The sequence below is a fragment of the Gopherus evgoodei genome, unplaced genomic scaffold (genome assembly GCF_007399415.2).
Source record: "Gopherus evgoodei ecotype Sinaloan lineage unplaced genomic scaffold, rGopEvg1_v1.p scaffold_36_arrow_ctg1, whole genome shotgun sequence".
Classification (NCBI taxonomy): Eukaryota; Metazoa; Chordata; order Testudines; family Testudinidae; genus Gopherus; species Gopherus evgoodei.
This window is the reverse complement of record NW_022060038.1, coordinates 1,370,679-1,382,973: the sequence shown is the minus strand read 5'-3', so window position 1 is coordinate 1,382,973 and position 12,295 is coordinate 1,370,679. Positions and strand designations below refer to the sequence as shown.

The window sequence follows — 12,295 nt, the reverse complement described above, 5'->3', positions numbered from 1 at the left end:
CAACACATTTTGTGTTCTTGCCTGTACGCCCTAACGTTAAAAATGTTTTCTAAAAGTTCCTCTCACATCTTGTTGCACAGTATAGTTTTTATCAAGTTTATTTGAGAAAATAGTCTTTCAGCTATGGCATTGCTAAAGTGTAGCAACAGCAATGACAAAGCAAGCAAGACAGGTTGACTAAACTGTTTGTCCCCAGCAGTATCTGTGTGTTTGAGACTTCCAACCCAAAACTACTCTATTTGATTTTCTGAGTATAAGACCAGTGAACTACATGCAAAACTCTCCCCTGCTGCTCCAACAGTTCAAGGTCTCCACAAAACAATCACAAAAATGACACATCAGACAATCTAGGTAATGAAGGGCTGATCACAGCAGGACTTAGCACTGCAAGCAATTCAATCACCTGGACGTTTGGTGGAATCTTTCACAAACTCCAAGATGAAATCTCAATACCTACTTTTGACATCTTCGACAACAGGAACAGTTAGAGTGTATTTTGAAAGTTGCCGCTGAAACTGACTCCAAAACAGACTGCACATGGCAGTAAGTTATTTGGCTCAAAGCTGATGTCACAGCAGTGCAGTTCTCAAAAACACACAGTTTCATAACTCTCACCAACAAGCTCTAGTAGAATGTCCTCAATTCCTGCATTAACTTTCCTGTACTTGCATTTCCAACTGAAACATTTAGTTTATCATCCAGGCTTTCGGAAGGATTGCATGCAGGAAAATCAGGCATATTTTGTTCACCAGATCACATATGATACATGTCATAAGTTAAGCATTGTACTTGTTTTCTTTTTCTTCGGCTATCAGAAAGTAAAGCTTCAGTTCATCAAACTGATGAAGAACCCTGTTACATAGGGTCTAATGCAAAGCCACCTTGTATCAGAAAGCTGCAGTATCCTCTGGTGGTCTGGAAGTCATGGAAAGGCCAAGTGACAGGGTCATTGGGGTTGGGGGCTGGCAGGTGATGCAGAAAGAGATCAGGTGATGGTCAGAGACAGTGAACTTAGCAACAGAGAGAGCAGAGCTTGGTGATGGAGTGATAAAATGTTAGGTGTGAGGAACTTCTCAGACTGTGAACTTCCACATTTCTGAGAACAGCAAAAGTAGGAAAGAGCATTCTTGATTAACAGGGAGATCTCCTTTCCCCCACTTGTCTGGCAGACTTAAATTCAGTGGCCCAGCTGATCACCCTGCAGGTGTATTTCCCCACTTTGTCCCGAAGCTCTTTGGTTTTGACCCCATAAATGATAGGGTTGAGCATGGGGGGGACAAGGAAGAAGAGGTCAGCCAAGATGATGTGTACATAGGGAGCAATGCCCTGACCAAACCGGTGTGTCAGAGTGGTGAAGAGGACAGACGAATAAGATATCAGCATCACACAGATGTGGGCTGTACAGGTGTTAAGGGCTTTCTGATGAGCTTTCCTGGAGGAGATTCTGAGGATGGCCCTGGTGATCAGGCTGTAGGACAGGGTAATGAGCATCAGGTCTGATCCCATGACTACAAAGGCCATCATCAAGCCATATGTCCTGTTGACAGTGGTATCTGCACATGACAGCTTCACCACGGCTATATGCTCACAGTGTGTGTGGGAGATAATGATGTTAGGACAGAATGGCTGCCGGCTCAGGAACAAGGGCAAGGGAAGAGCTAAGAGAACCGATCTTATCAAACCCACTAGCCCTAATATAGCTATTCGTGTGTTAGTGAGGATGGTGGTGTATCTCAGAGGCCTACATATGGCAACATAGCGATCGAAGGCCATTGCCATGAGGACGGCTGAGTGCATAATGGAAACTGAATGAAGGAAGAACATCTGGGTGAGGCAGCCACCCACCGTAATAATATTCAGATTGAACCAAAATATAAACAGTGCCTTTGGCATGATGGAGGTAGTCGTGCCAATGTCTGTGAGTGCCAGCATGCAGAGCAGCAAGTACATCGGCTTGTGCAGGGTCTCCTCTTTGCCTACAACAAACAGAAGTGTGAAATTTCCCAACATTCCAATAATGTAGAAGATAGCGAAAGGGATGGAAATCCAGAGATGCTCAGCTTCCAGGCCAGGGATGCCTGTTAGAATGAATGTTGAAGGGACAGAGTTTGTGAGGTTGATTCCAGCCATGAGATGGTTGATGCATCGATAGGGCTCAGAAATGCTCAAGTTGCCTGTAATGATAGGGAAACACGGTGAGGTGGGTTGCATACTTTATTATAAAGTGTACATTAAATATTTTGTAGTTATTAACCAATCTAGAAATGGAGGTGAGCAGTGAGTTGCAAAGATTTACAGATGGCACCAAATTATTTAAGTCAGAGTCAAGTCCAGAGATGTCCTCAGAGGGAGATCACCAAGCCAGGTGAATGGGCAGCATGACGACAAATGAACTTCTTTGTACATACCTGCAGAGTGTATGCTCATTGGAGGGGAAAGCTTGAACTTCTCAAACACCATTCAAGGTAATAATTTAACTATATGAATTCAGGAAAGGGACCTGGGTGTCATTGTACACAGCTCCGTGAAACCTTGCTCACAGTGCAAGCACAGACAGAAATTGAACAAAATATTGGGATCCAGGAGGAGTGCAATGAAGAATTATATAGAAATTACAATGCCATGTGGTCACTAAATCAATGTTTCACCTCCTCTAGACTCCTCTGTGTAGTACTGGGCACTCCTGTGACATGATATTGCAGAACCAGAGGGGTTCAGGCAGAGTCAATCAGAAGATTCAAAGTCCCAAGTAAACTCTCATAATAAGAGAGGTTGAAAAGACTGGGATTGTTACCTTACAACTGAGATGAATTAGAGGGGATATGAGAAAAGTTTATAAAATACTTTCTGGTATAGAGTAAATCAAGAATGTGTTCTCCCTGTCTGATAACACAAGATCAAGTCAACATTCAATTAAACGGAAAAGTAGCAAATTCAAAACAGACAAAAAAAAGAATTTTCTTCACTCAGTGCCTAACTAGACTGAGGAACTCATTGCCACAAGAGGTAGCTGAAGCTGTGAACTATGTAAGAATCAGGAAGAGGAGGGACATTTGTATGAATAGTAAAACTATCCAGCTTCAATAGTTACAACTAAATAAATATTTTAGAAAGCCTATACACTCATATGTTTCAGGGTAAAAGCCAATCTCTAGCTTTTCTGCAGCACCCGGGGCTGTCACTATCAGAGAAGAACACTGGACCAGAAGGACCACAGGTCAGATTCATGATGCAATTTCTATATTGCAAAGGAGCCACGTTTCCCCCATGGAAACAGATATTATCATGCTGGGCTATGGAAGGGAGGAAGGGTCTTGGTATTTAGGACTACAGGAGTGCACCTCTGTTACTTTCCTTGGTGTGGTTTTTCTTTCTTTTTTTTTTTTTGGTGAAACACTTTCATGCAGGCAGCCAGCTTTGTCTGAGACAGAAGATACGGTTGTTAATTGACAAGTGTAAGCAGAGACGTGTCAGCAACTCAATTGCTAACCCTTCCCAGTCCTGAATATTAATGAAATTTGCAGATTACAAAAACATTGAAAGATCGCAAAAAATAAAGAGGACAGGTCACTAATTCAGAGCAATATGGACTGGATGGTAAACTAGTTTGAAGCAGACAATATGTGTTCAAAGATAGCTACGTAGATATCTACATATAGGAAAAACAAATGTAAGTGATGCTTACATGATGAGGGACACACATGGGAAGCACCATGAATCTGTAGAATATTTGGGGTATGAAGGCATAATTAGTTAAACATGAGCTCCCAGTGTGACCATGTGACCAAGTAATCCATATGATCCTTGGATGATAACCAGGGGAATCTTAAGGAGAGGTAGATAATTTATTTTAGCTCTATATTTGGCACTCGTGCGACTGCTGCTGGAATCCTCTGTCTAGTTTTGGTGTCCAGGATTGAAGATGGATGTTGATGCTCTGAAGAGGGTTCAGAGAAGAGTCAGAACAATTAATTATTAAATAATTGGAAAACCTGCCTTATACTGCATTATGGTGACATCCTCAAGCCGGTTGTCACTGTCAGAGAGAGGACACCGAACTAGATGGACCATAGGTCGGATCCACAAGGCAATTCCTAGGTTGGAAAGGAGCCAAGATTCCCTTATGGAAACAGACACAAGGGTCTTGGTATTTAGGGCTACAGGACGGCACCCAGTTACTTCCCTTGTGTCCTTTGGTGAGACACTTTCTTGCAGGCACCCAGCTAGGTCTGGGGCTATGTTCAGAAAAGAATCACAAAAATTAGTAAATGATTATAATACCTGATTATAGTGATGAACTGAAAGATTTTAATCTAATTTTTTTAATAAAGATGGTTGAGTGATGACTTGCTAACAGTCTATATGTACCTACACAGGGAACCAATATAAAATAATATGCTTTTCAGCCTAACATATGCAGGTGTAAGAAAATACAATGGCTGGATGCTGAAGGTGAAGAAATTCTGACTGGAAATAAGGTATACATTTTTCAATGGTAAGAGAATTTAACCACTGGAAAAATTTACCAAGGCTCTGGGTGGATCCTTCATCACTGAGAATTTTTAACTCAGGGTTGGATGTTTCTCTAAAAGATCTGCTCTAGGAATAGTTTTGGGGTTATGTTATACAGGCCACTGTTATACAGGCTAGATGATCACAATGGTCCCTTCTGGCCTCAGAATCTCCGAACTTGTCTCCAGGAGTCAGCTGGAGGCATTACCCCTGAATAAAGCTCATGCCTGAGCTTACTGAAGGCATTTTTTCTATTTGTGACCATGTTGCATTTAACTCTCCGGGAGAAAATCTTATGAGACTGCGCTGCCTTGGAAATGTATATTTCGCAGGGCTGAGGGATCCCATGAAATACTGCATGGATGAACACTATAGCTGAGAAAAATAATGACTTGAGCCCATAAAATCTCAACTTTGAGGAATAAATTGACAGCCCTCACCATGAAAGACTAACAGAGCTGACTAGTAAATGGCCCCAGAGCCAGGGCCGGCTCTAGGCACCAGCCTAGCAAGCAGGTGTCTGAGATGGCAAACGGGAAAGAACAGCTTCCCGGGTGGTCTTAGGACAGCACTGCAGCAGCTTTTGGCGGCACTACAGTGGCAGCTCCTCTGGTTCCCTCTTCGGCGGCAATTCGGTGGCAGGTCCCTCAGTCACTCTCTTCCTCTTTGAGCTGCTGCTGAAGTGCCGCTGAAGAGGAAGAGAGAGATTGAAAGACTCATCGCCGAATTGCTGACGAAGAATGAAGAGGCACGACTGAGCTGCCGCTGCCCAAGTTCCTCCAGTCAGCTTTTTTTTTCCCCACTTGGGGCAGCAAAAAAGCTGGAGCTAGCCCTTCCCAGAGCATCCTGGATTAACCATCACTCTCCCAGTGGCCCCCTGTTTTAGACAGCTGCCAGCGGCTCCTGTTGGTGGCAGCTGTATTTATCTCAGCCCTCACGTGTCCCAGAATTGCCTGCTCTCATTATATAATGTGCAAGCTTCTCAGCTTGTGAGTTGTTCCTGTGTAGCAGTCCTTGAAGCACCATACACTGTGTACTGGTGTAACAAGAGAAGCCATGCAGATGCCTGCCTTTGCGTTTGCCAGCAGTGTCTGATATATCTAACCATGGAGACACAGTCACTGATTGCCCCAAAGGAGCAGACGTGATGGGAGGCATCTCACCTCTTGCAGAGGAAGAGTTGTGGGGAATATGGGGCAGCTTGGGTGTAGGAGCCAGGAATGAGTGGGGAGTATGGAGAAGACACTGCGACCAGTGTGCAGTTGGAATTGTGGCAGCTTGGGATGGGGGAGGAGAGTACGGACAGCGGGTCAGAGTATGATCAAAGCCTCAATGTCTAGTGGGAAGCAGGTATCAAGCGGAGTGCTCCAGGTTTTGGTCCGGGGGCTGGTTTTTTCAACATCTTTATTAATGATCAAGATGAGGGGATGGATTGCACCCTCAGCAAGTTTACAGATGACACTAACCTGGGGGGAGAGGTAGATATGCTGGAGGGTAGGCAGCTGGGGACCAACTGGCTAAACAGCAGTTCTGCAGAAAAGGACCTAGGGGTTACAGTGGACAGAAAGATGGATATGAGTTGGCAGTGTGCCCTTGTTGCCAAGAAGGCCAACGGCATATTGGGCTGTTTTAGTAGGATCATTGCCAGCAGATCAAGAGAAGTGATTATTCCCCTCTATTTGGCACAGGTGAAGCCACATATGGAGTATTGTGTTCAGTTTGCGCCCCCCCACTACAGAAAGGATAATGACAACTTGGAGAGAGTCCAGTGAAGAACAATGAAAATGATTAGCAGGCTGAGGCACATGACTTACAAGCAGAGGCTGAAGGAACTGGGCTTATTTATTCTGCAGAAGAGAAGAGTGAGGGGGGATTTGATAGCAGCCTTCAACTACCTGAAGGGGGGTTCCAAAGAGGACGGAGCTCGGCTGTTCTCAGTGGTGGCAGATGACATAACAAGCAATGGTCTCAAGTTGCAGTGAGGGGGGGCGTGTAGGTTGGATATTAGGAAACACTATTTCACTAGGAGGGTGGTGAAGCACTGGAATGTGTTACCTAGGGAGGTGGTGGAATCTCCGTTATTAGAGGTTTTTAAGTCCTGGCTTGACAAACCCCTGACTGGGATAATTTAGTTGGTGTTGGTTTAGCTTTGAGCAGGGGGTTGGACTAGATAACCTCGTGAGGTCCCTTCCAACCCTGATATTCTATAATTCGTCTAAGATGGGAGATTTAAGCAGCTGAGAAGGAAAGTGTGACAGGTTGCTCCCAACATGCCACCTGGAACTGGGGTACCACTGAGCCCTCTGACTCACCAGCCTGGGCTCTCTCTGTCAACGTGCTTCTGGGACAAGATTCAGACCAGCTCCTGGTACTTCACCTTCGCCAGCATTCACGCAGGCAGGGACACAGCCAGCTGCAGATACTCACAGGCTCTCTGACCAGCCACTGCCTAAAGCAACGATAGTGAGATTATAACCACAATAACCATTAGCTCCCTAGCCTAGGACCCCAGAGCTGTACAGGAAGGCTCACCAGATGGGAGATATGTTTCTCCGAAGGTCTACCATTTCCCCTATTGGCTCAATGCCTGAATAGGCCCTTCCCACTCAGCTGACAGCATCTTCCCTATTGGGCATCACCAGATGTAACTACATTGCAAATACTGATATGAAGACAATATTCATAATTTCAGATTTAAAAAATGGTTCATGCCTACAAATAGGATCATATTCAGAAAATCATAATTTTTCCAATTACATCTTACATGAGTCAACTTACATAAAATATATCATATTTATTCTATGACCATATCAAAATAATATCACTATGAAGAATATGGGGTTCAATGTCACATAAAAATCAGTGCTTCTTTCCACCGGGAAAATGCCTGAAGTTACATAACAACAACAATAGTTGGAAAAAAAACTGAATAAAGGTTGTGACACCCAGGCTAAAGTTCTGTGCCTTGCCAGGGCAAACAGACCCCGAGACACCCCTCCACCCCTGCTGTGTATCTAGAGCCAAGAAAGTTCCCAGCACTGTCCTTGGATTAACAATCACAAAGAAAAAAAATATTTCAGCAGCACTGCCTGCCTGTCCATGTACATTCAGCTGCCAAGGCCCAATACCCCACAGCTGACTGCTTCTCTGTGTACACCTATCCTTCTGCCCCTCAAACCCACTTATCTCAGTACACCTCACTCCCATAACCCCCATCAGTGCCTGCCTGCCCATGTGGTTCCACCACCCCCACAATTTCCACCCTGCCACATGGTGATGCCCCACCTTGGACCAAAACCAGGTGCAAGATCTCGTGGCGAGAACTCACAGAACTATATCCATAGACTCAGAGTCTGACTGCACCAGGGAAAATGGGAGATCAGCCTGAACTGTCTTTGTGGGGGTGAAGGGAACCCCAGGAGCTGCTCTGCCTGTGCAGGGAAGGAGAAAGGGACTGACTCGGAGGAAGGGAGGGAGAGAGGACATGGAGACTAAATGGAGCCAGCATGAGAAACTCTTCCCCAAAATGACACAAAGCTTTAATGTATTGCAGCCCACCTCTTGTTCTGTCATCTGTTAACTCTGAGAACAGCCAAGCTCCATCCTCTTTGCAATCCCCAGTCCCCTAATCATAGTTGTTGCCTTCCAGTTTGTCCACATCCTTTCTGCAGTGGGGGACCAAAACTGGACACAACACTCCTCACCAATAGTGAATAGAGGGGAATAATCACTTCCCTCGATCTGCTGGCAATGTTCCTACTTATGCAGCTTAATATGCTGTGAGCCTTTTTGGCAACAAGGGCACAATGCTGACTCATACTCAGCTTCTCGTCCACTGTGATCCCCTGGTCCTTTTCTGCAGAACTGCTGCTTAGCCAGTTGGTCCCCAGACTGTAGCGGTACATGAGATTCTTCTTGTTGAACCTCATCAGATTTATTTTGGCCCAATCCTCAAATTTCTCTAGGTCACTCTAGTATTTGCCTAAAAGTTACAATTTTGTAAATCCAAATGTACCAGGTAAATTCTTGGTTTTTCCCCCACAATACTAAACAGTTCAAGTCACTGTACTGCTGAATTCCTGCCTAGATGGTTCTTGACTTTAACCCTGAGACCTTTCCTGAGTCCCTTAGCACTAACTTAAAGCAGAAACAGACGACTCACCATAATCCTGTTCAGCAGAGAGAGGAAATCGCATTACAGGGACAAGATGGCAGAGCCCTGAGAATCAGCTTATGAGTCTGACCTTCAGGATGCTGGGCAGCAACCTTTATGATTCCCCTCTACAGTCCCTGCAGACTCTCAGATTGGCCTGGACTCCCAGACAATTACTCGGCTCCTTGAGCAATGGGAAGAGCAGAAAATAGACCCTTCAGAACTTCAGCCTGAGAGCCTTCCCTGGGAGTGAAGCAATTATTCTCTAATACCTGAGGCTCAGATCATTAGGGAAAACTGAGACTTGCAGACCCAATAAAGTGATCAGTCACTACTGAAAACCCGGAGAGAAAAGGAAGAGCAAAGGGTTAGACGTACTGATTTATCTATCAGCATTTCTGTGTTGCTGCCCATTGTCATAGAATCTGAGCATCTCCTCCTCCTGTCCCAGCTGATGAGCCCTGCCCTGAATCCCAAACATGCAATGGAAAGGCTCTCACACATCAGAGTTTCAAACAGAAAGGGGTTTTGTTTGTTTGTTTGTTTAACAGAGAGTAATAGGCACTCTGATCTGATAGCTTCTCTGACACAGGGCAGCACAGATTGCCCCTGCTGAGTCATAAACCCCCATAGCACAGTATTGTGCCGTGGGCAGGAGCAGCTTCCTGAGCCCTGAAGCTGGGAATAGGTGATAGGAGATGGATCACTTGATGATTCCCTGTTGAATTCATTCCCTCTGGGACACCTGGCATTAGTCACTGTAAGAAAACAGGATACTGGGCTAGATGGATATTTGATCTGACCCAGTATGGCCATTCTTATGGCTAAGGAGAGATATGATATAGATCTATGAATCTGTGACTGGTGTGGAGAAAGTGAATATAGACGTGTGTTTGGGTTTTTTATTATTTTATTTTATTCCTTCACATCACAAAAGAACTAGGGGTCACCCAGCAAAGTTAATAGACAGCAGGTTTAAAACATACAAAAGGAAATATACCACGCACCGCACAATCAACCTGTGGAACTCTTTGCCAGGGGCTGCTGTGAAGGCCAAGACTGCAACAGGGTTCAGAAAAGAACTAGATGAGTTTATGGAGGATATTAGTCAAGAGGTTCAGGGACACAACCTCATGCGCTGGGTGTCTTAGCCTCTGACTTCCAAATGCTGGGATCCCTCGATAATTTCCCTGTTCTGTTCTTTCTGTCTGAAGCACATAGCACTTGCCACTGTGAGAAGACAGAATACTGGACTAGATGGACCATTGGTATGACCCAATGTATCCAGTTTTATGTTATTTTCTGAGTCTCTTTTTTCTTCTCTGAGTGCTGGACCTCATACTTCCCTCACTGCCTCAAACGGTTCCTGCCATTGAGCCAGTAATTTGAACTGCTCGCTTTGTAGTAACAATAACACTCAATCACCCAATCTGAACAATCACAGATGGACTCCTTTGTTATAGGCATTCTCCTGTCTCTGTTGTGAATTTATCAGATTTTTCTACCAGACACCCTGTCATGGTATATTTCCCCAATCTGAACCTTAGAGTCCAAAAAAATGGGGTACCAGCATGAATTCCTCTAAGCTTAATTACCAGCTTAGAACCTGTAGCGCTGCCACCAACCAGGAATTCCAGCTTAGATCTGATAAGCTGCCACCAACCAGGAATTCCAGTGCCTGGTACACTCTGGTCCCCCCAAAACCTTGCCCGGGGACCCCCAAGACCCAGACCCTCTGGATCTCAACACAAGGAAAGTAAACCCTTTCCCTCACCGTTGCCTCTCCCAGGCTTCCCCTCCCTGGGTTACCCTGGAAGATCACTGTGATTCAAACTCCTTGAATCACAGCACAGAGAAATCAGGTTTGTTTCCTCTCCTTCTCTCCCCCTCCAGGCGTTCCCTCCCTGGGCTATCCTGGAGAGATAGACAGATTCAAGCTCCGTGAATCTAACAAAGGGATTCTACCTTCCCCCCTTCCTTCTCTCACCAATTCCCTGGTGAGTACAGACTCAATTCCCTTGAGCCTCATCAAGGAGAAAAGATCAAACAGGCCTTAAAAAGCAAAACTTTTAATAAAAAGAAAGAAAAAAAGTAAAAGTTGTCTCTGTAATTTAGATGGTAAAATTACAGGGTCTTTCAGATTATAGACACTAGAGAGAAGCCTCCCTCCAGCAAAATACAATTTAAAATACTTCCAGCAAACTACACATTTGCAAATACAGAAAACAATTAAAAGACTATAACCGCCTCTTTACTTAATACTCACTATTCTGAATATATAAGAGACTGTAGCAGGGAGATTGGCAAGAAACCTGGTTGCACGTCTAGTCCCTTTTAGGACCCAGAGAGAACAAAGCAAAACCCAAAAACCACAAACAAAGGCTTCCCTCCACTGAGATTTGTAAGTATCTTGTCTCCTGATTGGTCCTCTGGTCAGGTGTTTTTGGTTCCCTGTTTGTTAACCCTTTATAGGTAAAAGAGACATTAACCCCTAACTATCTGTTTATGACACACCCATAAAGACTTGGCGTGATTTCTTTAGCTGAAGAATGTATTGGACTATGTTCATTGCCTGGGGTCTTTGCTCTTCCATGTTTCTTCAACCAGGTCTGGAAAGCCTCGAGGTTGCTTCCCAGATAGAAGTTCAAAGGGAGAAAACTTGGCTATTTGATTAGGGTTGCCAAGCATCTGTTTTTTGACTGGAACACTTTGCTGAAAAGGGACCATGGTGGCTCCCGTCAGCACCGCCAAGTAGGTCATTAAAAGTCTGGTCAATGGGGCAGTTGAGGTCGGGGGCTATGGCAGACTCCTGGCCTGCCCTAGCTCTGCACAGCTCTCAGAAGCAGCCAACAGATCCTTGCAGCCCCTTGGTACCTGAGTGACCCGGGAGGCTCTGCAAACTGCCCCAGCCTGAGTTCTGGCTCTGCAGATAACATTGGCTGGGAACCACGACCAATAGGAACTACAGGGGCTGTGCCTGCGGGTGCAAGGGCACCCCTACACCCCCCTCAACACCAGGCCCCAGGCCTGAGCCCCCTTCTGCACCCCAAACCCCTCATCCCCACCCAAGAGACCAAATCCCCAGCAGGGGTCCCCACCCCCTCCTGCACCCCAACCCCTGCCCCAGCCCAGAGCCCTTTCCCACACCCCAGACCCCTCAATCCTGTCCTCAGCTGGACCCCTCACCCCCTTCCACATTTCACTACCTCAGCCCGGTGAAAGTGAGTGAGGGTTTGGAAAGAAAGAAATGGAGCAAATGGGGCTGGGACCTCGGAGAATGAGTGAGGAAGAGCGGGGCCTCAGAGAAGGGGTGGGGCAGGGGCAGGACCTTGGGGAAGGAGTGGAGATGGGGTGTTCAGTTGGCAACCCTAGACTTGAAGTACCTCCCTCATAGCAAAAAAGAAAGCAGGGGAAGAGTTAGTATCAGTGTTTGGGATCCAAGGCTACAAAATTCTTTAACGTTGCCATCAAAATTCTGTGAAATCGCTCTACCAACCCATCAGTTTGACAATGGTAGATAAATGTTCCGAATGTCTTTACCCTCAGTAGATCATACACTTCTTTAATTAGTTGTAAAGTGAAGTTAGATCAATCAACACTAAGTATTTCTCGGGGTATTACCACCTGGGA

General features: G+C 45.4%; 1 protein-coding gene across 1 annotated transcript; it reads right to left on the bottom strand.

The window, feature by feature from the left end:
- Positions 1 to 1,131: 1,131 nt before the first annotated feature.
- LOC115641893 (putative olfactory receptor 52P1) lies at positions 1,132 to 2,460 on the bottom strand. The gene is made up of 2 exons (XM_030545251.1): positions 2,409 to 2,460; positions 1,132 to 2,174 (listed from the first exon to the last, which is right to left on the bottom strand). The coding sequence occupies exons 1-2, from the start codon at positions 2,458 to 2,460 to the stop codon at positions 1,132 to 1,134; spliced, it is 1,095 nt and encodes a 364-aa protein (XP_030401111.1).
- Between the last annotated feature and the right edge of the window lie 9,835 nt (positions 2,461 to 12,295).

Excerpts from the sequence above, each read along its gene's own strand:
- LOC115641893 (XM_030545251.1), bottom strand. The coding sequence starts at position 2,460 with ATGGTGTTTGAGAAGTTCAAGCTTTCCCCTCCAATGAGCATACACTCT. Across the intron at positions 2,175-2,408 it reads AATGAGCATACACTCTGCAG|GCAACTTGAGCATTTCTGAG; the intron begins GTATGTACAAAG and ends CTATCATTACAG.